The 27,153-nt window shown below is 38.2% G+C and overlaps 1 protein-coding gene across 8 annotated transcripts in view; it reads left to right on the top strand.

The window, feature by feature from the left end:
* The first annotated feature begins 3,710 nt into the window (after positions 1-3,710).
* Positions 3,711-27,153, top strand: part of grip1 (glutamate receptor interacting protein 1) — a 238,433-nt gene continuing 214,990 nt past the window's right edge. For 5 of the 8 annotated variants that reach the window (XM_084407847.1, XM_084407844.1, XM_084407846.1 and 2 more), the window contains exon 1: positions 3,723-3,896. In XM_084407847.1, coding sequence (XP_084263973.1) covers positions 3,842-3,896 — 55 coding nt within the window. In that variant the 5' untranslated portion in view covers positions 3,723-3,841. Of the gene's footprint in view, positions 3,897-27,153 lie in introns of all 8 variants that reach the window. The other 3 variants (XM_084407838.1, XM_084407854.1, XM_084407843.1) reach the window with 2 other exon arrangements.

Genomic DNA, 27,153 nt, shown 5'->3' with positions numbered 1-27,153 from the left:
TCAAATTAGGCATTCCATCACTGCGGTAAACAAGCATGCCAGAAGATATCATTTAGACAAGATATCAAGATTAATGCCTGCTGATTGTTTTTTCATAACAACTGTGTGATAATTAGAGAGCTTTTTAATCATTGGTAAACTTGTTCAATTATAGAACCACAGTGGACATGTTGAATGGTAAAAGCTTATTTTAAATGCTTACTTGCAGATGCATCAACTCCTTTTTTCTGTCCTTTGTCACAGCTGAAATAGAAATTCTGCAACATCGCTCAGTGATTTATCACATCAAAGTCTTTTATAAACTTGTTCACACGAATATCCATCAAAATGCGACAATAATTGTGTTGCTGTCTTCCTCTGCAGTTAAGTGTAAGTGTATTATGGACAAGGTAGATGACAAGCTCAATTGCCTGGAAGGTGAATGTTGGGTTGTTTGGACCATGATGGAAAAACCGTGAAATGTTTGCAACTTTTTGGAAATCGTTATTCAAGAAGTGTCATCAGCACTGCAGTTCTGAAGAATGAGAAACAATGTTTAATTATGAAGCGATTTCTCAAGGGTACAGCTATTCCTTTTGCAGCCATGACTTTCTCATTATTATTGTTCTAATATAAAATGGCAAATACTTCTAAGATTCATTACATAAACTGTATCTTGTTATATTATTGCTTAAATAATAATTTGGGGATTTTTTCCTAAACAATAAGAAATCTGGTTTGTAATGAGAGATAAGATGGGTAAAATAACTGCTACGTCTCAGCCATTATATATAGCCACCATATGAAGACTTGAAAAAGCGACATTTAGTGTTATGCAGAACATTTTACAGTGACTATTAACAGAACAGATTTACAGTGACTAATTAATCTGAACACTAGAGCATCAGTTTATGACATGCTAGCTGCACATGGAACTCATTTGTTCAAGCAATAACCTTTAGTGTAGGCTAAAAAGCTTATGTTTTTGTTCAAATGCTTTACTGGAAAATATAAAGTGAAAATAGGTGCTGAACAATAGGGATAGTTCACCCAAAAAATTAAAATTCTGTCATCATTTGTTCCAAACCTGTCTATATTTATGTCTTCTGCTGAACGGGTGACCTAACAGTTGATGGGCCCCAATGACTTCCTAGTAGTATTTTGGAAGTCAATGGGGCCCATCAACTGTTTGGAACAATAAGGAACATCCAGCTGGGCCTGCACCTGCACCAAGTAGAATCCCTCCAAAATGTAATATCATAACATCCAAACTTTTGTCTTGCCTCTCAACATCTTCACCTCTACATCCACCAGTGAAAACCATTAGACATTGCATTTAAGCTTCCCCCCCTTCCCCACTCCACTTCCTGTCTGCTGTATCATCTCAGAGGGTGATGTGCTACTCGGTATGCAGCTCGAGGGACGAATGGATGGATGGATGGCAAAATGGAAGAACGGAAAAAAGGCCTCAGAATGAGGATGAGCTCTGCCCAACCCGACTCATTACAGACTGGCCTTGCCCCGTAGTGTACGCTCCAGCGCGCGCGAAGCCGCCAGGGTACCCCAGTGGATGGATGGACAGGGAGCGAGAGGGGGAGGGAACACATAAGGAAGAAAAAAAAACAGCATAGGCTGAGGAAAGTAGGCCAATGATGATGTGTCACAATGCCCACTAAGAAGCAGCGTCACCTAACCTACATTTAGATGTTATTTTTTTCCCCAGTGGCTATGTGTTAGTTGAATGTGTACATGCTGGCGGAAACATGGAGTGCCATATTGCTTTATTCTGGAGGTATTGGAGACCACCAACTTAGACAACAACCAGCTGTTTAGGGCATTAGGGTTAACTATAAGGAGTGCTCCCTAAAGAGAACTGAAAAAATCACAATATCCCAGAAATTGTTTTTCATATTTTATAACTGTTTTTCTGTCAAATTAAACATTTTATCCTGTATTGTTTTTTTTTCCACCTCCTCTGTTTGCTTCTCCAGTGCTGTAGAACTCAAAAAAATAACAGCATATGTGTTTGGGATCAGATGTGATAATTTACTCGTATTTATACAGTATGGCTTTTTAATCATCAATCTGAAGTATTTATTTGTCTGTTTACTGTGCATATTTGCCCTCTTATCCAGTCACATTTACGGAAAACTACATGAGGCTGAAAATGTTACATAAGCAGATATAATTAAATTACCAGCTTACTGAAATAAACGGTTAATTAAAGCTTGAGTTCAGCACATTAGGCTCTTGAAACCCACTCACCAAGTTAAAGGTTGAAACAGTAAACTGCTGGCTGCACATTTAATGTAGGTGGGCTGATGCTTGCACCAAATGGACATCAATTAGGTAGAAAATGAATGCAGCTATCATAAATAAATCACAAATCAATGCTGGAAACACTGAGATATGAATGAATCTCATTCCTAGTTTTGTTACTTAACACAGAGGTCAGAAAAAAAATCACTATAAAAAAAAAATTCACTATAACGAATCATGTATGTTCATTACTGAATATCTGATATGCTTAATTGGTGATGGTATATTCACCTGTCTGGCAGAAGGTTTAGAATGAACTACACTAAAGCAATGTTAAGCTAAACACACACATCAAAAAGCACTCAATTAAAGGTACCACATTTCTGCAAGTGGGTGAGAACATATACCCACAATGCTTTGTAATTAACAGCCAATTAGAACCATTTACAGTTACAGAGGGATACTAGAATCCACTAACTTTTAAAAGCATAACTTTTGTGCATTTTCTACAAACATTTTGATTTATTGACTGTCAATGACTGCAATGTCAAGCGGTGTAACCATCAAGTAAAACTGTACTAAAATACTTTCCTTGAACCTTTTACATGTAAGTTTACACAAATATTAAAACCAAATATTTACTTTTCCTAGGTAAAATATACATTGGCATATATCACAATTATATTCATTAATCAACCTGTCAAAACAAGTGATATTTGCAGACAAAAGTTAATAATGCTAATGAAATATTATTAATAATAATAACTAATAAAACAAAATCAATGTTTTTCCATAGTAAAATATTAAACAAAATTGCTTTTACAAAACCAGAAAATAATTTCCAATGATAGTTTTTCTTTTATCAAAATGACTTAATTCAGAAAAAAAAAAAAGTTCATCACAAGGCTTTTTTTAATGAATGGATTTTAAAGTATTTTTGAATTATAAACTAAAAATGTAATGCCATTGATCCATTTGCAGGTGATTTGATTTGATAATTACCAGCCTAAATGGCCCAGATGGAAAAAGTATTTGACCTAAATGACCGTATTGTGTGTTTTTGTTTAGAAAATGAATAAACCCACATGACTATAAAATAATCTGAAGGGGAAAATTTTTGCTTCTAAAACAAAACAAAAGTTATTTTCTGACACTGCCTCACTCCCACAACAACAATACACCCTATTTACAGAAACACTGGAATAGAACAATCAGCAACACCGTACACACTTCAATTAGGCTACAAATTAACAGACATGTATTGTGTGTTTGGCGGTTACGTTTGTAGCGTACTAGAACTGCAGTGTGAAGCTTTAACGTGACTAAATAATGAGATAATTCTAGGGCTGGGGAAGGTAGGAAATGAAAAAAGTCTTTATTGTAGTGGGTTGTAGTGGGCACCTTCACGTTCGTTCGTGTGTGTGTGTGTGTGTGTCTGCTCACACCCCCAAGCTGAGCTCCACAACGAGGCTGAGGAAGACACGGCGTTCAATTACACCGGCTGCCAGTGAATAGAAGGGACGAGGCGCGGGGAAATGCACGCCTGTGCCGTCAGTGAAATGCGCCTGAGATTTACTCCCTGAATGCACACGACGCCACCGAAATGCCGGGTTGGAAGAAAAATATCCCCGCTTGCCTGCAAGCCGACCAAGAAGGAGGTATGAAAAGCAGCGCTTTAATAGTTTTGCACGAGCGTTGTTTCAGGGGCGCGTTCTGTTTATTGTAATGGTCTCTCGGTTTGTTTGTTTGTTACACTGTAACTGTTGATGTTTGGCGCGAAATGTTTAGAACGTTCGGCGCTACATTGTATCAACTTTTTCTTGGTGATCACTGGATTGAGATATAATACCGCGCCCGCCGCCAGGAATTTCGTAGTAATGCACTTGTTCGGTCGGTTTCTTTGCATAAATCGACATTTTAAAGGTTGTATACGTTTACTTTGCTATTTTATTCCTTCCTTAATTTTTGGTAGAATGCATTTGGACATCTGTTGTTACCAGTACACCGCCAATATTTATAGTATAGATAGTATGTTTGGTGTTCATAGTACTCCGTGTTAAAAATGTTGCCTACAGTCATGACATTACTGTCGCTTCCACTTGGCTTGGCTGATAACCATGTGTAGCCTATGCAGTAGCTATGTGACAGTTCATTTCCTATTTTGAAAACCGCCTACATAATACACACCAATGAAATCGTGTGATTGTAGCCTACTAGTGCTGTAATTTTATGTCTGTCATATGGGCTTACCCTTTCGCTTTAAAAGTCTCCATAGCCGTAGGGTTTGAAATGCAGCGCGTTGCTGTTGTGGTGGTCATTGTTACTGAACGCAAGGTGTGCAATGTTAGCGACCGATACTGACTATTTCCTCACGCCCTGGGCTGCGTTTCCCAAAAGCATCGTGAGCTAAGTTGATCGTAGAGACGAGTGGTGGCAATGCATTTGGGAAACACAGCCCAGGTCATTTTTTGCGTTAGAATTCAGCGACAGAATCTCACTATTTCCCACCTAATGAAATCTTATCCATCACAGCCATGCATGTCGAGTGAGACGGGTCTGAATGGTCAGGGGAATAAGTCAGATTCACTTGCCCATAGCAAACAAGCAGAGTACCGAGCATGAGCTTATAATGAATCAGATAAAAGCAGCGTGTTTGAATGATCATGTTTCAGAGGATAGTGGAATATGTTTGCACGTGGTTTGTCTGTTAAAAGATTATGTTTTCCACACTCTGAATGGAGCATCACTCACTGCAAGTATATGCTATGGGTTTTGGACTATCTACAAAGGTAGATCGTTGTGTTCTCTAAAGCAGTAGTTGTCAGTGTTTACATACACAAACATATTCTGATTTAGATTGGAATATGGCCGTATTTTGATTATGTATCATGCACAATGTAATAGTATTAACCTCTTAACAAAAATATGAGATTAGATTGCTGGTATTTTCCTTTACTAATAACAATTCTGGGTCCATGAGACTTGGAGAATCTGGGAGAATCTTGTGTGGATAGAAGTATTTGAGGTTGTGGATTTGAGATGACAAACATCTATCTCGGGTGTTGAATGTGACCGCTTGGCCACTGTCATCATGACTCAGGACTGATGAATCACAGTTTTCTATTGTGTCTTTGATGCTTTCACCTCAGAGTTGTTTGTGCATGAGCCTTGCATACTTGAGACTCTGTAAAAGCATTTACATGCTTTTTTATAGAGTCTGTTCAGGCTTTAGGCTTATTTATTAGAAGAGGTTACTGTATGCCGCTTGCATCAAACAGCAAAACATAGACATGTAACTGCCACTATGAGTCCGTATATGGTTGATATATGGTGTGAATTAAATTTTAGACTAGTAAAATGCTGTTGAACGCAGCAGATCTGCATGTAACAGTAAATTTTGCATGACATTAGTGCCATCTTCAGCATGCTGGCGATTCTGATCTGGTGCCCTGCTGCCTGGCAATGTGGCATGTAATTGGGTTTGAGGGGAACCAGCGGGGGCCGAATGAGCCCCCTCAAACAAAACGGGGATATTGCGGAAAGCTGTGGATGATGCTGTGTCCTTGGATCGGTGCAGAATTGCTATGGCTTGCAAGCATTCTCCACCTCCTCCTCCTCTGTGTCTTTGTATTGAACGGGCAGAGAGATCTAGGGCATGTAGGGTAACACTTTGTATGTCTCTTAGATGCTGCTTTTCTTGTGCACTGCAGGACTGCACTTGTTATTGGAATAAGCAGGGTTATGTTTTTAATTTAACAATATCTAGTTGTATTTCAATGCCTGGGTCATGAGCGTACAGGTGTGTTTGTGTGTGCATCTAGGCAACCCATCCATCTTAACATTGCGTAAAGATGCAATTCATCATCGGAGCTAATAAGATCATTTAACCAGATTTCAGGACTTGCTGAGGGATCGAATTATAGTATTCAATTTATAATAGTTAGAAGTACCTAAAATATGATGCACAAGCTGATTTGAATGATGCATCACAACTTGCAGTGTCTCCCTCAACATATTGATTATGCTTCTCATTTTGCAGAGAGAAGCATAAAAAACATAAAAAAAGACATTTATCTGCTGTTTATCTGATGTTTTATGCTGCTGTATCAAGATTTTTGTAAACACGTCTACTTGTTGAGAACTTTAGAGATAATTTTGATTCCTAGGGAGTCCTATAACCTTTCCTTTCAAAACACTGCCTGTCTGCTTTTGCACATTTTGTATATTGAGAGAGAGACACACACAAGTGAATGGCCATATATGTTCCATTTAACATTAACAAAAGATTCACTGTCAGTAAACAAAAGATTGCAAAAACAGCATGGTGACGTGTTACATTATCTCAGTATCCTATCCACTTAGTTATGAATGGGGAATGACCTGTAGTCATTCTCGAAAACAGACTTGTTTTGCAATCTGATCTGTTTTGAAACAGCTGAACCTCTAGAACAACAGATTAATGTTAGTTCCGCACCTGGAGTCGAATGATATTTGCCTCTTGAAATCAGTAGTTGTGAATTTTTATATAAGTGCGTGGGGAGGAGTGGAGGCATCACATTTGTGCATTCATTCGTGCTTATTGCTGCTTCTCCATTATTCCATACTTGGCTAGAATTAGAAAGCAAAAATAAGAGAGTAGAATTGAAAGGAGGTGATTCAGTGCCACATCTTGCTGCATTCAGATGTATGCTGGTCAACACATGACCTTTGATGTTTTGGTATGATATTCAGGTAGACCTTTGACAGAAACTTTTAAGCATCTGGTTTTGAGGTTATATAGACTTATAAATTGTTTTACATGTGATTTGTGTCATTTGTTTTAATAATTTCTCCTATCCAGCTTCATATGTCGAGACTGGGCCTGACTCTGTGGTGCTGTATTTCTCTTTCTTTAAGTACACTGACCAGCCCAACATGGTCACATTGGCTTGACCATTGGTTTGAGTTTGGGGCGGAACTATGTTTTTTCCGACCAATGGTAGGTGCAGTGAGGGTTCTGGAAACCTGCTTGAGTATGGTCATAATGAGCTCTCCCTTATTTATTTTTGTTTACTTGGAGAAAGGAGTACACCTACTGTGACTTCAAAACTTTTTTTTGCTTTATTGTATTTTGCCAAAAGCAGAAGTTTCCCAGAGGTTTTTCACTGTCAGCAGTATGGGGGTAATAGCCTCTCAGGTCATGATGGAAACATTACATGGCCAAGTCAAGTTTTAGAATGATTGCTTTTGGAAAAAAAGCAATTGCTTTTTGTTTGTTTTTGCCACTGAATTCCCCCCTGCCCCCCCCCCACTCAGAACTGCAGTTCAGCTCAGATGTCATTTGTGTTTGCAAGTACAAACGTGTCTCAATTCACAAAGATAATATGATGTTTGGGTTGCAAGATCCCTTTTGCTCAGGGTGAAAATGTTGTGCGAGTTTACTATGTACTTTTTCACACATGTTGAAAAACTACTGCAGACTCTCTAGAACTTGAAGATTCTATTGAAACAATGTCAACCAAGTGGCTTTTTTCCTCTGATCACTTACAGAGACCATTGCAAACATTTTAAGGGCTCAACAATAAGAGACAGTGTGAGAGAGTTTTGGGCCAGCTAGCTGCATTGGGCTATTGTTATCTTCCTTTTTTTTTTTTTTTTTGCTTAATCAGTGCTAATATTGGCAGGGCAAGTATAAATCTGAACTACTGGCACTGCTGTGACAGCAGAACAAATTCTCTTTGTTGAGCCCTGATTATTCTCAAAGCATTTTCCTACTATCTCAGTGTCCAGAAACACGAGAGACCAAGTAACCTTGAGAATGTAGGAACTGACATTCAGCAGTGATTTGCTGGAGCATGATTCAACCCAAGGCTGTGGAACATGCGCTCGATCTCTGACCTGTTGAGGTCATGGTTTCCTGATTAGGACAGTCCTAACACTGTCAAGTTTTACATTGACATTTGATTTGTGTGTATGTGATGTCCAGCAGGCCTTGGTGTTCAGGTGTTTGGTGTTACACCAAAATAATCTAGCATCAACATAGCCAGCGTCAATTGTTCAATGACCACCGCCCTTTAAAACACACTCCCCCTTAAAATCATTATAGGATAGTTTGAAAAGGTTGCCATCATGAGGAATATGCAAAGGCACAATCAGCCAATACTAATTGGACCCCAGAATTCCTCCCCAATGTAGGATCAATAGTTGGAGATTAATGGTGTGATGTGTCAGCAATGCATGCGACATGGAGTAAACCAAAGAACCTTGTAAACTCTAAAGCACCACAGGAAGAGACTGCACTACATAGATCAACTGGATTTTGGTACCATATTGAAGTTTAATTTCTTCCTTCCTAATTATAGGCAGTAACCACCAATGAAGAAACAGTGGTGAGAACATCAACTTGTAATTTATTCAGTTAACTCGCAAAAGATAAATTACCATTTAAAAAAATCTTGTCTGTCTCAATTAGGTCTATTACAGAAGTAAATAGGTTGTGAATGATTGTCATGTTGACAGTTGTGTTACAAAGATAGGGATTTTATTCCGTTTTTTATATAGATTTGTACACGACTGGCCTTGTATTCATATTTAAAAAAATAGTCTTTGATTTTGATTTATTCTAGCATTAGTCTGAAGTCTTGCCAGTGGATGAGCATGTTTTGCTGATGACCTTTGATTAGCATGAAATGTTGTTAGGCACACTTTTTCAGCATTAGATAACCGATTTGATTTATCAGTGCAGGTGAGATAATGAGTTGTTCCCTTCGCTGTTATTGTGAGTGTACAGAATGATAGAGTGTGATGCTGCAATCAGGTGTTGCACCCCAGGGTGAGCTATTTATCTCAACACCGAATCATCAAGAGAGGAAGAGGCAGAGGGAGGTGATAGGCTGATTGTATTCTTCTTTACTGTCTTATTAAACATAAACCCAAACTGAGTTCTTGTGTGTTTAAGTGGATAAAGCTTGTTAAAATGCAATGAATCATTGGTGGCCTTTGCACAAATCAGCAATGAATAAGCATAAATATTAAAGAACCATAATTTGTCCTGTCGGAAAAGGGTTGGAGCAAAAGTTCTCTTAAAGCTATTTTTTTTTAAATGTTCTCTATTTTTCTAAATGCATGTTATCTTATTAGGAAAGATTAATCTGTACATGTTTTGTTTTTTTACATTATAATTTAGAATGAATATCCTAACTCTTATCTTGAGGTGAAATTACTTTTTTTTGTTGATGTGTGCCAGACTTAAATAATTTAGTCTGCTTTAACCCTGCGGCTTTCTTACAATCGACTGCAAGCTAGCGTTCAGGTCTGCTTCCATTCAAACAGTCCTCGTCCTATATTTCTTGATAATCCGTATCCCTCTGATGTATTTCACAATATGGAGGAAAAGATCATTAATTTGTGTCGCTGTTTGAGCCAGATGCTGACATTTGTTTAGACGTTTCGGCAGACAGATCAATGTTTTAAAAGAACCAAAGTGTGTAGACTTCAGGAAGCCTTACTGCATTCTACATTGGGATAGAAGTATTTTAACATTGAAAAAATTACACACTTTACCTTTAAATGAATCCCTGCTCTTTTGGGTTGAAAGCTCACTGGGAGTTTCATGACCCCACATCGGCTTGTTAATCTTGGAACTACACGCAACTCTTCTTTATTCCTCAGTAGAAGTTTAATCACTCGTCTCACCCTATATGTAGGTGGGAGGAGTGGCACACAAAGGTAGACTCCTCTTTTACTTTCATCTGTGTCAAACAGCAAGTAGAAGCTCTTTTGTACTCATAATTGTCAGTTCAATCGGCTATTGATTTTGCACTGGACTTCTGAGTGTTGAGATGAGAGGGGTTTGTCATTTTGTCCTTTTCTGCTGCTGGTGTGTATGAAGTCCATAGTTCTCTAGTACTGAGGAGACACAAGTCATTGCTTGCAGAGAAAAGGCTTTCTCCTTACCACCCAGAACAAATTGGACAGAGATCAGTCAGTCCATTGATATGGGAAAAAAGAGAGATCTGTTACCAAATTTGCATGTTTTTCTGAATCTGAAAGGCTAGATGAGTTTCCGCAAGCGTATCCGTTAATTTGATTTATAAGGACAGAATTTAAATTGTGGCTCATTTAACCTCAGAAAAAATAAATATCTGTGCTAATATTCTGAAATCTCACTGGATTTCTCACTTTAATATTGCGCATTTGCATGCCTCCAAGGAACTTGAATTAAACTTATGAAGTCACGCCCCCTTGAGTCAATTCATTTATTTTTGTGCAAAAAGAGAATCCATGACCTGTTCCCACTCAAGGACTAGTCTTTCACACAGACTGTTGATTTCTGCATCAAAGCGTATTGAATCAGGATGCTGCTTGTCCATCAGTCGTGTTTTGCTCTATTCTCTTGTCTCCATCCTTTCTTTTCAATCCACTTTTACCACGCTGACTTGTGAGACAATTGAAAACCGAGGAGAATGAAGGCCCAACAGGAGGCTCAAATCATTCCCGCTGCTCCCCGGTGTGTAGTTCATATCGAGCAAAGCCGCAATTTTCTCCGCACCTCTGCAGCGCATCGGATTTGGTAGAATGGCATTTTGAGGTTATGAAATAGTGATGTTTCAGCCCGAGCAAGTTGGCACACAGAGATCCTTGCGTAGGTACTCCTAATTACGGGTTGAACTTGAATATGATGGCGGCTATTATCTGTATTGTCATAATATCTGAAGGGTCTCTTCCAGATGCAAGGGGCTTTCATTTTTGACACAATATGGAAGTGGCATCTTAGAAACTGGGGGCTCTTTGAACCGTGAGGAGAGTATGACAAAATGAAGGGTAATTTTTATTGATAATGTCTGAGATTCATTTTCATACTTGACTGGGGAAATGGAAAAAATAATTGTAGTTGTTGAACCAAACATTTGAAAATACAAGTATGCATTTACACACCTTTCAGGGTCTTTCATCTTAGTTCCCCTAAAAATATCAAATTACCAATATTAAGGCAACTGAGAAACCACACATTTGTTGAAAGCAGCGGCTGAATTACGCTATTTCATTCTGAATGCTCCTCTTCCCAGCATTGTTATATAAACTCTTATCTTCTGTAGTCAGTACTGGACATGACATTTTGGCATGGGTGTTGCTTATCACTCCACCATCCATTTCTCATCAGAACACTCTCCATTCCTTGTATTTCACTTCATTCAGTGTCAGAGTGTAGAAGGTCCTTGCAAAGTGAAGCAGATAAAGCGGTCATGTTCAGCTAAGTAGTAATACATATTGACATGTCCGCAAACTAGAAGGGAAGGACATTACTGTGGGAAAGGAAGAAGTGATAAAAGTGACTGAAGGGCTTAACAAGCCTTTGGAATACCTCTTTGGACACCAATAGGACTCTGTCTCAAATGCACGTAATATTTCTGTCCCACTTTGTCTCATTTTAGTCCCTCATGCATGTAAAACTAGATTTTTCATTTGGCGTGAATTCATTTATTCCAGCTGCAGAGGATAATGGCTTTTCAACCCGCATTTTTTTATGTCTGTAAGGTGACTGCACACTGCTGAACACTGGCAGTTGTCTCTTGAAGCCAAGCGAGATGGTAACATGATGGGACAGCTTGTGACCCAGAGGATGCAGCTGTCTTTTAGAGGAAACAAATGTAGATCAGAAAGGAGTAGAGGAAGAAAGCTGTTTCATGCATGATTTTGTACGAAGATTAAATCTATTCTCAGGTTGCATCCCATTTTGCTAATCATGACCATTAAAAATAGTGTGCATGTTAGTTTTTTTTTTTTTTCTTGCAGACTTTCCCATACGCAAGCATTTAACAAAATCACTTTCATTTCATGAGCGCACACCTTGCATGCAAATGCACCCAAATCACATTGCACTTAAACAAGCCCTGTGGCTATTGAATAAACGCATTTTTCAAAAACAGTGAATGCAGTGTAATTTGTCATCATAGCCTCTGCAGAATCATGTGGCTGTGTACCATCTGCCCTTGTGCTCCTTAGTAACATGCATGTTGCGCTTGGCGCGGTTTGATAAACAACATAATTGTGATGGCTTTTGATTGTCGGTCACTGCCCTCAACCACGTGATTGATTTGACATCACGGCTTAAGGTTAGGGTCAATCAGCATTGGCCACTGTTGTTCTGCTGCTGCTTCCTGTCTTTTTCCTCCTCCTCTTGCATAAACCACACTCATGGGATCAGTCTTTTATTTATAATGATGGATGGATGCTAATGAAGCGCAGAGCATCGTATTTTGAGTGCGCACTGGCCCTGGTGCTGGAAGTGTAAGGATGCCAGGAGATGCTGTCAGCAGGGCATGGGAGAGATGAAGAGCCTTGTGATGCAAGAGCAGACTAGACTGCTCAATATTGATCACCAGATATTGCAGACATCAACTTGGTGCTGCGATGCCTGATGGTAGTTTTCTTTCCCGTGCAAACAGCACTGCTGTAGTTTTAGAATTTGCAAGGACAGTGGCTGACAGTAATCAGGGGGATTTTAAATGCTGAAATGTTTTCCAAAATGCATCATAATGAAGTTGCAAAGACCAGTGTTATGACTCTTTTCATTTGTCCTAACAATTAAAAACTGTATTTGAAATGTCACTATTTGTGTAATTGTGTTTGTTGGTGCAGGAGCACATTTTACCAGATATCAGATTCATACTGACAATCAAGTGTTTTTTTTTTGTTTGTTTTTTAAGTTTGCAAATACACATGCTGGGCGAAGGGTTTGCATAGTACACCAGATGTATGTCATGCACGCAAAAGCACTAAAAGCAACTCAGCTTGCACTAATGTTGCTTCTCCCAGTCGATGACTCAAGGTTTACATGGCTAAGTCGAAACGGTAATGGTCCACCGAGGTTGTAGGGGGCTGCGTGCATTTGATGTGTTAATGCAACATTGAGGTTCCCATGACCTCACTATGATGAGTCATTACCTGTTCTGTGGGCATTGGACATTTCTTGTTGCACGTTGACTCTATGGATGTGTCTCAATGGTCAATGCATCATGTCGCTTCAGACTAGTTTTATTGATTTTGTTTTGCTGTAGTGCTGATCCATATAAAGCTAGTATACTACCAGTATATTACATTTGATGCATACATTTCTAAGGCCTTTAAATTACTACTAACATGATCAAAACTTTGCTAAAAAAAATGGTTCTCTACAAAATCTACTTCGTTTCAGTCAATAAAAAGGCCTTTTAGTATAATTTAAAAAAATGTCCACCTTGAGGTCAGGGGACTGTCTTTTTGCTGCGAAACCTTTAAGAAACGTAAGAATAACCTTTATTAATATTTCAAGATGGACATTTACTGGACTTCAGCAACTTGCATTTAGAAACATCATGTGAAAATGTATGTATCAAACATGACACAACAAGCTTTTGAGAGACATTTACTTGTACATTTATCAATCTTCATAATTTATTTTCTTAATTATTTTGTCTAAATGTTTAGTGAATTAAAAAGCATATTCATTAAAAAGATTGTACTGACTATTATTTTATATGTCAGGCTTTACTAGGTTAACTAGCATTCTAGCATCATTCGGTACTTTGAAAATATAAACCCTCTTGGTGAAGTTTTTTTTTGTTTTGTTTTTTTAAATTGCATTTGCAATCAGCTTTGTAGTTATAGCCATCTCTGTCAGATGCTCTGATCGCTCATTAACCAAACCATGCTGTGTGCTTTTGAGCCTGGCGACACTTCACTTTACGTTCCGTTATGGTTCCGCATGAAACGCAGACGGCAGCCTGGAACGTTAACAAAGCCGTCTCCACCTCATCTGCACACTGCAATGTCAGCTGACCTCTGCTAACTCTCTGCGCTGGGCTCTTCCACCCCCTCCCCCCTGCACTGTTCTGTACGCTAGCATGCAGTCCTTTGAGATATGCTGATGTCAGGATTTAGCACACTCCTGCCACCAGATTACTAAGACTCAGACTTTGCTCTGCGCATCTTCTTTTAAGAGTATGTGTAGTATCTCTTTGTGTGCACATAAACCATTATATATGGACATGCGTGCTTATAATTACACTCTTGCCCCGTCATACGGCTGCACTCATGGTTGCTCAAGACCGCATGCATGAATACATCCATATTTAATCACGGCACATGCTGCATGGATTCACATACAGCACATTTACGTCGCTCCATGCCTTCACCGCAAATTACACATTCTCCTGCTAAAGACTGTTTACGGTGGCTTGCTTATTGCCTAGGGAGAATGAGTGATGCCTGACAGCTGATGGAGGAATGCAGGACCACAGTTCTTTGTCTAATTATTCATCAGGAGAGAGAAAGCCTCTGCTGCCCTACCGCAAATCATCAAACGCTCAAGCAAAAAAAGGAACTTGTAAAGACACCTAATGGAAATAATGTGCGTGTTTAAACTATTCTTTCATCTCCCCAGATGCATTTCGTATATCACTTTCTTTCTAACACGTCTGTTAATCAGTATTTCTCCTTTGTTTTGGAGTAAGCATAATCAAACAGCCTTGAAAGAAAATACATTAATATTAAGACTTATTTTGAGAAAATATATCTTGAATTATTTTCTTAGTCCATTTGCAAATGGTTGGTTTTAGGCAGACTTTTGAAGACTTCCAGTTTATGCTTAACTGGAAAAATTACAAGTGCAAACAACATTCTAAATTTTTTATGCAATTTGTTTTAAAGATGTTTAAATACAGTAGAATTCAAATACAAAATCAGAATTCTTGTCTTAAATTAGCATCAAATAGTTGCTGTTCTTGAGTAGTCTTAGATGGAAAATCATTGCCTTTTTATTCCCAAGGAAAGATTGATTATGCATGATTAGTAATGTTTAATGCTCACACCTCACACCTGATACGTGCTCTGCATTTGTAGAGTAAGTCTTTTACTGTTCATGTAGGATGACTTTGATAGGGTTTACTGTTCTCTGATGTCAGGTCAGCCATCTTTTCACCTCAGGGAAAGTGCGGTGATGTCTGTCAGATTTCCTCCACATCCTGTTTTATCTCTTACAGGCGAAGCAGACATCATGAAGGATATGTCACGATATATGGCCTAAATATTTTCTCGCAACTGATTTTGATGCTAGAAGATAAATTGCAGAAATGGTTGAAATTTTGTGTTAAAGGAATCATTTATTCCACAATGAAAATACAATGTAAATCTGAGATCAGGATTATTAATTGCCCTCCGTAAAGGCTAAAAGACTTCACCTTAGTGCTCCGTGTCTCTTGAAGGTAAATTATAGGCTACATCTCTATTCAGCTGATATCTCCATTAGTAATATTTATGGCTGGCCTAAGTGGGAACAGCAATCCACCATCTGTAGTGAAATAAGGGCCTGAGTGCTATGGGACTAGGATAAAAGGATCATTTTAAATATGCACACTTTCCAGTGAGATGACTCCTGATTGGAGGATTATGTCACTCCATTTGTATGGCTTATGCTCATTGGTCACAAAGGCACTATACTTAACACAATAGCCCAGGATCAGTTTTGAGCGCTATTTAACAGATTTAAATCCTCTTTAATTGGCCATTCCATGCCTCACTTCATAACTTGGACATGCATACACATCAGTTATAAAACTTGCTGGGTAAGCCTGCAGATAAGATGTAATGGTAGTGACCCAGTAACACATTTACTGGTGCTAGCATAATCTTCACCCCATTAGACCCCTCTTTTCCCTCGGATTTATTTTTGCATGCATATACTATGAAATCTGAGCTCTCTGATGCAAATGGCTGATAAAGAAATAGTGCATGCCAATGTTTTGAAATATTGACTAATGCATCAAGCCAAACGTTGTACAATGTTCTGTATTTGGCAAGGTGACCGATATCCATTGAAGTTTATTGATTGTCTGCTCAGTCATAGCACACCACTCCTCAACAAGCCACATGATTTTAGCCACAATTATCAATTATGGTTGTAGCACAAACAGCAGTGTGAAAAATATGTAAAACCCCATCCCTAAGTATGAGTTTTTCTGTGACAAACAGCACAAAATATTTCTCATTATAGTTGCAAATTGTAGTTTGTGCTGCATAATTTTAAATTCTCATCATCAGTCTAACTGTAACTGCTTCACAGTTCATTTATAAACTCTAGTGAGATATAAAACTGAGTCTGTGAGACATTCTCTTCACCCTTAAATCAGCACTGAGTGTCTTTAAGTGGAAATATTACTCGCAAGTCTTGAGATTTGCACTGGGCAGGTCATATCACCAAAAATGAGGAATTAGCCTAAGAATTGTACTGAAGGCTGTGTGTGTGGCTTCTGTAGAAAACCTCTGGTTACCATCTCCACAGCTGTACGTTTGTACTATAACATTTTGTAAAAAAAAAAAAAAAAACCTGTTAATTTAATGGCTTGTTACACTAAAGTCTAAAGGAATCTCACCCCTTTTCTGAGGTTAAATGTGCCTGAGGGGGGATACAGTGTTAGGATTACTTACATTTTGTGGTTCTTATCCTCCTTTGAACCTTTTGAAGCTAACTGGAAGAGTCAGAATGCCTGTAGGGCCTGCCTAAAATGTATATTTCAACGCCCACATTTCCCCAATCCTTCATTTCCTCTCTCGTTCAATCTCTTTCATTGTGTTTCTTCCGCATATTTCGCTTTCCTGTTCTCTCGCTGTCTCTCTTTTACCTTCTCCTCTAGCCTGGTCATCAATACCACTAGCTAATCCTGCTGAATTTAATTGAATTCTGGTGTTATGCTTTACAGAAGTACCCTCTGAGACATAGTCCTATAAGAACTGATTCAAATGCAACTGGAAGTTGAAAATCCAGCAGTTTGATAGAGGTTCAGAAGCTGAGAATAGACACACAGGGAGTATATGTCGCTGGGGGCCAGTTTGTCGTCAATGTGGGCCAAGACTCCCATTGACAATGCTCGTCTGTGTGTAGAAGTAGGTATAGTGGTGTAGTCTCCTTCAGGGCTTCACACTTGTTTCAGATGCTCGCAAGCGTGTCAATTACTTTGTCTTTGAAAGACAGACTGGGCAAAAGGAGCAGATTGAATCGGGTCTCTGACTCATAGACTAATTACACAGAGAAATCTGTTTGCTGCTCTTTCAACCATAGGTATATGCTAAAAGACTGTTGGCTAAAAGCACAGTCTGTCTCAAGGTGTATGCTTTTGTTGAGTAGCTTATCTTGTTTAGGCTGGCATATTATTATTATTTTTTTGCTTAATTATTTTTTTTCTCTGGCATATATAGCCCAAGTGTTTGTCGTTCCCCCATTTACAAAATGTGAGATCTTGTGGAATACCTCTAAAGCCCGGGACACATCAAGCCGATGATCGGCCATCGGGCAGTTTTTGTGCGTCGGCCGACTAAGTTTTCTCAGTGTATTCCGCACGGTTCCGCACCGCCGGCAGAAATTGGTCCTCGTCGCCTCCGACACATTAAGGCGGAGCTACACGTGTCGCTCCGCCCACCCCCAATTTCATTGGTTTGTAATACGACAATCTTATTGACGTGGACGCTTGGGGCATGAGCATGCACATTCCTTTATGTACGAGTTGATGAATGATCTACTACGCTGTTTGGCCGTGCCACAGAAATATTAAGTGATCAATAATCAATTGGATATTAAAAATCAAAAAAGAACTCCAAGGCACTCTCAATTGAAAAAGTTAAAAAGCCTTTATTATTATGGCTTGGTCAAATTAACCTTCTAAAAAACTCCAACGCGTTTCGGCTACATGCCTTCTTCTGGGAGTTAAACGAGTAAAAAATCAATTGGATATTGTTTTGATTAACTTTATACGAGTTAAACAGTTAATACGACTTAATAAGTTAGATGAAGTTACTGTACAACAAACAATCCCTTCAGGCAGACCGCCGTGTAACAGCCTACCTGCTGCTAAAACTGGGGAACGAATTCTTCATTCGTGGCCGTGATATATAGGCTATATAGCCTATATATACCTACATTACCTAGGTCTATATCAAGTGTCAAAATTAATTCGTATAGCGCTCAATTCACATCGTTTTAAAGCAGCTTTACAAAAAGTCATATAGGCCTAATAAGCTTTAATACTGAGCAGTTCAGGGCTGGGAGATAAAGAAATATGTTGCTGATATAAATGATACAATGTTTGAGATTTAGCTATATTATATTTATTCATTTACCCAGCAGATAAGTCAGTGCCACTCTAAGTGGGCAATGAGCATGACTGCATTAAATTACTAGCATTGCAAGGAGAGATAGCCTATTAGGCTGATAGTAGACAATATTTTCTGAATGTCATGCAGGGCTCCGCAATTTTACATCATTAATTTATGCTTCTTCATTTTTCCATTAGGATCGGTGAATAAAAACAAACTCGGGATTTTACACAGGATGATAATTTTATTTTATTTTAAAACACGCATGGCAAATAAGACAATAATAGGCTATCAAATAATACAAGCCCTGGCCAAGAGTTGTTGTTTTTTTACAATGTAAAATGGGACAATGGGAGTTAAAAACCCTGCAGTGCTGAAAAGTAAAAAAAAAAGAGTAAACTAAACCAGATATCATGTCGATCTTATGTCAGATTTGTTTAAGCTACAGCTATATTAATATTTGATACTATTTTTATCACGTACACACAGATTATAACATGAACACACAATGCGGGGGTGGATAAATAAATAATTCGATTTTTAATACCTGATGTAACAGTAACAGATAGTCATAGGCCTACATGTTAACCGGCTGACAGCCTATTAGAAAACAGGAACCTTAACAGCAAGGAAAATGAGTTTGCCATTAAACATTTTATTTGCACTTTGTGCCAAAAAAAGCAAGCATTGGAGAACAAATCTCGCTAAAACACAACCGAAATCTCGTTCGGATTTGTTCGGGCTTCCTTTAATACAGTGAATTATCATAATTTGCGTAAAATCCCGAGTTTGAGCTGATCCACCGATCCTGATGGAAATATGAAGAAGCCAAGTGAATGACGCGCTAATGTGAAACGGCTCTATTAGCCTGAAGTACACTGAGGTGCTGTCACCAAGCGTTCGTTTTTAAACAGTAACTTCATCTATTCTGTGTCTTAAGTAGCCTACAATAAAACATGAGCCAATAGATCTTAACTAAAATTACCATGGTAAACCGATAATAATTAAGATATGATTAGAGTTAGCATTTAATAGTTCTTTAATACGGCCAAATCATTCATAATATAGTACATAAAGGAATGCGCATGCTCAGGCTTGAATCGTCTTGGCCAATAAGATTGCTGTAAAATAAACCAGTTAAATTGGGGGTGTGTCCAACATGTGTCGCCCCGCCCCAATGTGTCGCCCCGCCCCAATGTGTCACCCCGCCCCATCGTCCAGACTGCACTCTGGGGTACTACGCTTTAACCCCCTACGCAGGCGATGTGAGGTGACGACACAGTCGGCTTTCATCAGCGCTAGTTCTTTGTTCAACTTCACCGTCTGCAACCTCATTGCATCATGCTGCAACTGCAACTTTGTCGCTTCCTCACCTGCCTCTGCTGCCTCTATTGAAAACGGAAAACGTTTCTGTCGTTGAAAGTCGCTGTCAGTATGAACGGCCCTTAAGGGTGTTTCCTGTTAAGAGACATATTTGTCCTTCCCCAAATGAGCTTGTTGAAACACATATGTGAATGTTGTGAATTTTTTTTTTTTTTTTTTAAATCATCCGTCCCTTTATGTACTGTGCAGCGAGTTGGATTGTGGAATCTCTTCTGTGTGTTTTTCTCTCAGCTGGCTGTCCTAAAACCTTTTGATCCTTTTATGCTCAGCCACCTCTTGCAGCTTAGCACAAGAAAGCAGACAATACCAAGTTTATAAGTGTCCCCCTGCCCCTCCACAGCGCTGCACAAATATCACCCTAATTGAAACTTTTACTCCCAAACCAACAGTGGCTTGTGAAAACCTGTTTTAAGCAGCTACGGAGGACTTGGCAGAGGACATTAAAGCTGGGAAAGATGAAATGTGCTCTGCCCCTGGGAGGAGTTTACAGTGGCTATAGGAATGTGGAGACCCCTTTTATAGATCTTTGGAACAACCCACGTAGCTTCATCATGATTTGAGTAGGAGGCACCATTACAGAGTGCAGGGGGGATTATGCTATAATCGTGTTGTCTCCCTGGATACACTTTCAAATAGACGCTGATAGATGGCTGTTCTGAGGAGCAGATTGTTTACCTCATGGACCTTTTTAAATTCCTTGCAGGATTTGAAACCTGTTTATCACTTTTGAAGTATTTTTTGCTCCTGCAAAGCCTCATTTGGGCCTCAGTGGCTGTGCCTTTCTGCACAAAAATCACTGCAGATTACTCTGAGTGGAGTTTAGGCTTCATATCTCGCTTTGGAGATAAACACTTTTGAGCCAGCATTTTGGGGATTGCTCTTTCAAGCGTATGTCAGGGTGACATTTCATTGCACTTTTTGCAAAAAACAAAGGGTATATTTTCCATGTACAGGCACTGATGTGTGATATCATCTTTGAGGCAAATGTCAGCTGTAAGTACTAGTCCTTTTATTCCAAGCAATGTTTTCTTCCAGACATTGCTTTGACAGGTTTGTTTTCTTTTCCGGTGTGCTGATAAAAACCTAGTCGGGCCCATCTCTGACAGAGAAGAATGCATCAGCCAGACGACAGCTGTCGTATAGATGATGTCATATTCTGATCAGTGTTTGCTCTGGAAACTCTCATTGGGTTGTTGGAACGGAATATAATCCCCTTGAAATGACTCCCCGTCTCCTCTGTAAAATAATGGTTTAAAAGGCACCATTATGTCGCCAATGTTCAAAACAGGAAATTAGTATTTGTTAATTTAAGGGTATTGTTCAGTTAGGGGAGCTTTTCTGTCTGTTAGTTTGATTTTAAAGAAACCATTATATAAAACCAGCAATTTTAGTATTAAGGGTAAATTATAATTAGTTTATAATTACTTAAGATAATAATTACATATCATTATATTATTACATGGTATAATCACTCTTTAATATTGTATTAAAGTATTCAAATCAACAGGTTTAATTAGCTCTTTTTTTCCAGTTAATCATTTTACTACTACTACTACTCTACTACTACTACTACTACTACTACTACTACTACTACTACTACTACTACAATTTTATAGAGGTCATGTTGAGTTCAGGAAAGGGTAATATTCAGTTTAATGTAATTGAGAAGTGACAGGGAAGTACATTTCTTTTGCCTGAGTAGAGTGACAGTTTGAAAATGAGAATCCTTATTCCTGTGATAGTTTTAACATAGATGCAATATAGTGAAGATTTCAAGCAGTCAACTGAACCCCTATCTAAAGAATCATGATAAAATGGTGAATGAAGCAAGTTTGTACCTGTAAAATCTATAAAGAACACTGTAGAATGACATGAGAAGAAATCAATTGACTTGAAAGTGGAAACATTCCAATAGCAATGTTACCTTATTAATATTGTGCCTTAAACATTCAAGGGTGATTGTGGACATCCCCTGTAGTAAGTGTTGTACATGTAAGTTGCTTTGGAAAAAATAATCGGTAATTAACTAACTATGATGTCGTGTTTTTAGTGTGTGTTTTCTTGAAATACTATTTTGTATACCTTTCTATAACGGAGGTTCGGACTAAAGGAAAGTGTGTTACATGTTAATGTAAACTGGGTCAGTTACAGCGAAATACAAAAACAGTGCTTTAAAGTCGTCTTGCTCATCTGGTATAATAAGCAACTCTCATAGGTTTTAAGTTAGTGACGATGTTGTACTCATTGGTGCTTTTAAAGCAGCTTGAAATCATTTGGTCTTCAAAGTTGCAGGACAGTGGAGGAAGTGACTTAATACTCCTTTTAGATTTTTATGATTATGCTCACAATTCTCCAAATACCTTCATTCCCTTCCTCATCATTTAATGCATTACAACTCAAAGTGACATTTGGTTGGATTTGTATGGTTGTAGGTGTTTATATGGAATACTTTTTGATGCCAAAAATATTTAAAAGGCTTTTCTTGGGTATGTTTTTATGCAAAATGTTTTTAGTTTTTTTTTCTATGGCAATCGAATATATGAATAATGAACATTTAAAAATATGAATAATGTTATGCTGAGTAATTAAACTAATACGAGAAATGTCTCTACATAATTAAAATAAAATGGTTATTAAAAGTTCCCTTTGGCATTTTTTTTAATCAATATTCCTCTTGTGCAGTTGTGGTTTCACTGTGTTAATTAATCCCATCTCATATAGACAAGAATGGCAGTCAAAGATCATTCTACTGATAATTTTGCTTGTTCACTTAATTTTCCTGAGCCGGAGGAGATAGAAACACTGAATCTAATGGTCGCCTGTGTGCACTTTTCCCCACCCGCTAGTGTTTACATCATTAGTGGCAGTTTTAAAAATGCAACTTCTAATTCAGCATAATTAAGATGGTCATTTAGCAGGCAGAACTGAATAAATGTTTGTACAGAAATTCTAGACTTCTTGCTAATGCTCATTAACAAGACCAGTGGGGCGCAGCGCAGGAAGATGTTGGATGAAACGGTACTCCGTTTTAGGTGGTGGTAGATCTGGCTTTCTCACAGCAGAATCTGGTTGTTTGTCCTGTTTTAGTTTTCCTAATGGTCCCTTCCACACTTTCCACAGTAAATTGGAGTGACCTGTGCTTTCTTTTTTCTTGTGATCTTCCAGTAATTCTCAGACATGAGAAACAATGTGTCATTTAAAGGTTTTAGATCTAATCACTGTCCTCTCAGCAGATCTGCTGATCCCATCAGTTTTGTAGTCCAGGCTCATCTCAAATGCAGTGCTTTATATTCCGTTCTAATAAAATAAAACAGAAAATGTACACTTAAGACTATTAGGATTAAGATTTGACTGATGAGTTTGTGCATTGACTCATTTATTAAATATTGTCAATTGTGATAAGACTTTCTGGTGTTACGAAAGTCGCCATCTTTGATATTTAATCCGTCACTACGATCACAGGCATTATTCATGGCTATTGCGAGACTGCTGTTGTATTCAGGCAATTGAGTCACATCTGTTCCTAATATGTTTTTCAACCCCAAACATCCACTTTGTGGAATTGGGTTAGATTCTGGTAATTCTTTTGGTTTAGGTTTAATCAGTTCACTCTAAGTCACTATGAAGTTTAAGTCCTCAGTTGCTGTACTATAGGGGCAATATTATATGCTTAATATTCATTGTACCATAAAGTAATAATCACTGCAAACAATCAGTTAGCAGCAAATACAATTTTCAATTTTGTTCATAGTGGTGATGAATTATGCGTAGATTTATTTTCTACCATTAAACTGTTTGTGATTGCCTTCTGGCCACGAGAGAGAGGGAGCCTCTCAGTGTTTACAGAGTATTTAACTTCATTACAAAGCGTGTAACTAACACCACCTCATGGGCTGCGATTTGCAAATGAATCACTCATTACGGACTCAGTGGTTTTTAATGGAGGGTTTACGGACCCCATGCAATGCGGGTGGATTTTATGTAGAGTTATGGAGCAGTCAGCTAAATGCAGATAGGAGCGGATGGACGTTGTTGACTTTGGCAGGCCTGACTTGACTGTATGAGCTTGAGCTTTTGGGTGCAACCAAGCTGACTGAAGTGAAGTGCAACTTGAGATTGAATAAATGACATTTTCATTTGCCTTAATGTTAGCTGAGTTCCAGGGACAACCATATAAACACCTTTCGTCAGGCGTGGTTAAAGTGATTTCCGTCTAGGTAGACACTCTCTAAATGTATCTCTGAGTCAGATTTGCATTTCACTTCAATTTTTGTTTTATTTTTATCTGTCATTCCTGAATATTACGGGGTTTTGCGGAGTATGCTTCAGAGAGCAAGAGGAAATATGGGGAGTCGTTTGCCAATTTATGTCACTTGTGGGAGGGATGGCTCGCTTTTACTAGTACTCGGTAATTCAATGAAACAGCAGTGACTCGGAAAGTGATATAGCGATGAATTGCTCTTAATCTTTTATTCAATGCAGGTGTGTAGGAGTTTCTGAATAGCTCCTAATAAAGGTTTAAATATTTGTATCTCTGGAGGAATCTTATACAGAGGGTTATTGACAGAACAATTATATTAAGGAGCAGTTTTTGAGAGGATTCGGTGTAGTCGCTTTGTCAGTGGTTTTACTTGCATTAAAAGATAAGAATTTTAATTATAACTATAGGAGGGCACGTTTAAAGGTGTGTGTGTGTGTGTGTGTGTGTTTTTTTTTGCCCATTTTTTTTTGCCAATTTTTTTTTTAGCTGTAAAATATTGATATTTTCTCTTGAAGTCATCATGGTGACCCCATAACACACATGAATGTCAAAAAGAAAACTCAAACAACCAAAAAACAGATCCACTGTACTTGTTTCATATTTTATCAAAGACATTTAGAAGGTGCTTTGAAATGCCGGAGTGAATGATTTTTCAGATGGAAATCCCAGGAGAAGCCTTTCTTTTTGCAAACATCCTTTTTTTTATATATATATATTATTTAGAAATGAAGTTATCTCCTAATTTCCGTGTTGGACTTAGCCTAGCAGTTAGCGCACAAACTCCACATACAAATGTAGTCCTTGTGTGGGTGATGCAAGTTTGCGTCTGCCTTGCTACTTTTCCTGATCCCATTCCTTTCATCTTTTTTTTTCTATCATTACCTGTACTCTTTCTACTCTCCTCTCAATAAAAGTGGCAAAAATGTCAAAAAGAAATGCTTTCCCAAACATGTATCACGGTCATACCTATCAGATTGGATTTTAACAGATTTTTTTAATTTTGAATACAACACATACGTAATGTCATACATGGTGTGAATGAAATATGGCTTGGAATGTGTCCATCTACATTAATTTAGCTATATGAGGAAAGAGTGAGTGGAAATGTGGCATCCTCTATATAGTGAATGAGTGAGCAAAACAGCAGTTTCGCATGCAGTGTATGCCAGTGGCGAGCGGTGGCCTCTTTAACCGGGTATTCTGGGTGGTGCGTCATTTAAAAAATGAAAAGCCAGATGCAGATGCAGTAGATGGGTTTATTATAAGCGAGACGCTCGTGTTCGCTCTATTCAGAGTGTTAGATACTCGTTGCTTACTCTCATGACACATAGCAACACAGCTAAAAGTATTCCTAATATGTTGGACCTTGAAAGTAGCCTACATTTACCTGTTGAGACATGCCAAAAAAGCACTTTGACGTGCGAAAGGGTAGTTTGCAAAATATGCAGTGTTTTTGTAATTCCGCTTGGTGCCACTAGTGTCGCAGAAATACCTATGGCATTTGCATACCTATGGCAATATATGAAGAGTTCAGATGCAAAAGCCTCTAAGTGCCATCTGACATTTTCTTCTAGAATGATAATTTTTTATCAAGCTTGTATATATAAGTTCAGTAATTTCACTTAAATGACAATTAATAGTTCATTTTCATTGCAATTTAAGTGAAATTACGGAACTTAAATGTACAAGCTTGATAAAAATGATCATTCTAGAAGAAAATTTAAAATGGCACTTAGAGGCTTTTGCATCTGAACTCTTCATTCTCCTTGTGTATATAAACTTTCAATTAAGAAGGCCTAATACTCTGTGAAATCCACTTTGCTATCCACCCCATGTTTAATGTGGTTCGCTGTGTGAACTTTGAAATATTTTCCACAGTTTGATAGTAGCAAATATAGACGGCAGAATCATCATGCAGACAGGAGGTCAAAGGGGTTGATAAAGCAATCAATCACTTCCCCAAAAGAGCACAAGGCTTGGGATTAATGAATGCTTCTGTCCCATTTGTAATTCCATTGCTCAGTATTCTGGGGCCTCAGTAATGGATTCCAATTTGCTCTTTTTGTCACAGAGAATAATTTACATCCCGCAATGCAGTGTTGCAATCTGGAGCACATGTACCACTCTGGATGGCTCTCATTAGGGCTAATAATCACACCCATGACTGTCCAACTGGTGCATAAAATTCTCTCTGGCGATGACGACATCTTGATGTGCCCTGCTTTGGCAGTGTATTAAGTGTCGTCTGCTTTATTGTATTCTGAGCCTGTAGGTTCTAAATTGATGAGTGAAAGCCCTTAAAATAGCAGTCATTTGTAGATAGCAGCTGTAATGCAGAGAGAGAGAGAGAGAGAGAGAGAGAGAACTTTAAGATAAATGTAATTATATTTGAGGTGATCACTTCATGAAGTCTCAAACAGAAACTGTACACAATATTGTCTACGATAGAGCTGTCACAATCATACATTTTGCTGACAATTAAATGTCATGCAATAATTGAGTAAATTTTAGGTTTTTGTTTTGTACCCATCACTTGCAGTTTGAACTTGATACGTATACAGCTTTAGAAAATTTAATTTGGAGTCATTCTTTATTATTTTTTATTTTTTATTTTTTTTATCAATGAACCCCTAAATGAAACATGGTAAAGCATAAAAGAAAAATATAAAAAGTTTTGTATATATTATATATCCTTATTTGGGTGACAGTATGATTGTAATTTACAGTGTGCAATAATTACAATTTAGATATGGCCTTGTGTAAGTTATATAGTTATTGCATGATGCTATATTGATCATAGACTTTAGAATGGATGCGGAGTCACTGCAGTGCTGTTATCTAGAGGTAAAATCATTGTCATGAACCAGCCAGAATGGAAATGTGTTTTCTTAGTCTAATGGGTTATGGCTAGTGCCTATCAAATGTAGTCCAGGGTGATTTCATGTGAGGGTCATCATAGAGTGTTTGGCTCCAGCCCTCACAGAAATGATTGCTAATGTCTCTCTTTGTAACTTCCGATCTGTTTTAATTAGTTGGTTTCAAAGACCTGTTTTAAAGCCTCTGATCTTCCGCGTTCAGGCACATCAGAGGCTATAGTCTTAATCTTTCCCAGTACACCATTTTTGAGCATGAATCACAGAGGACTGTTTTGAACTCCGTTTGAG

The sequence above is a fragment of the Rutilus rutilus genome (assembly GCF_951802725.1).
Source record: "Rutilus rutilus genome assembly, chromosome: 4".
Lineage (NCBI taxonomy): Eukaryota > Metazoa > Chordata > Actinopteri > Cypriniformes > Leuciscidae > Rutilus > Rutilus rutilus.
Note: the sequence above shows the minus strand (reverse complement) of the source record. Positions and strands in the feature narration are given on the sequence as shown.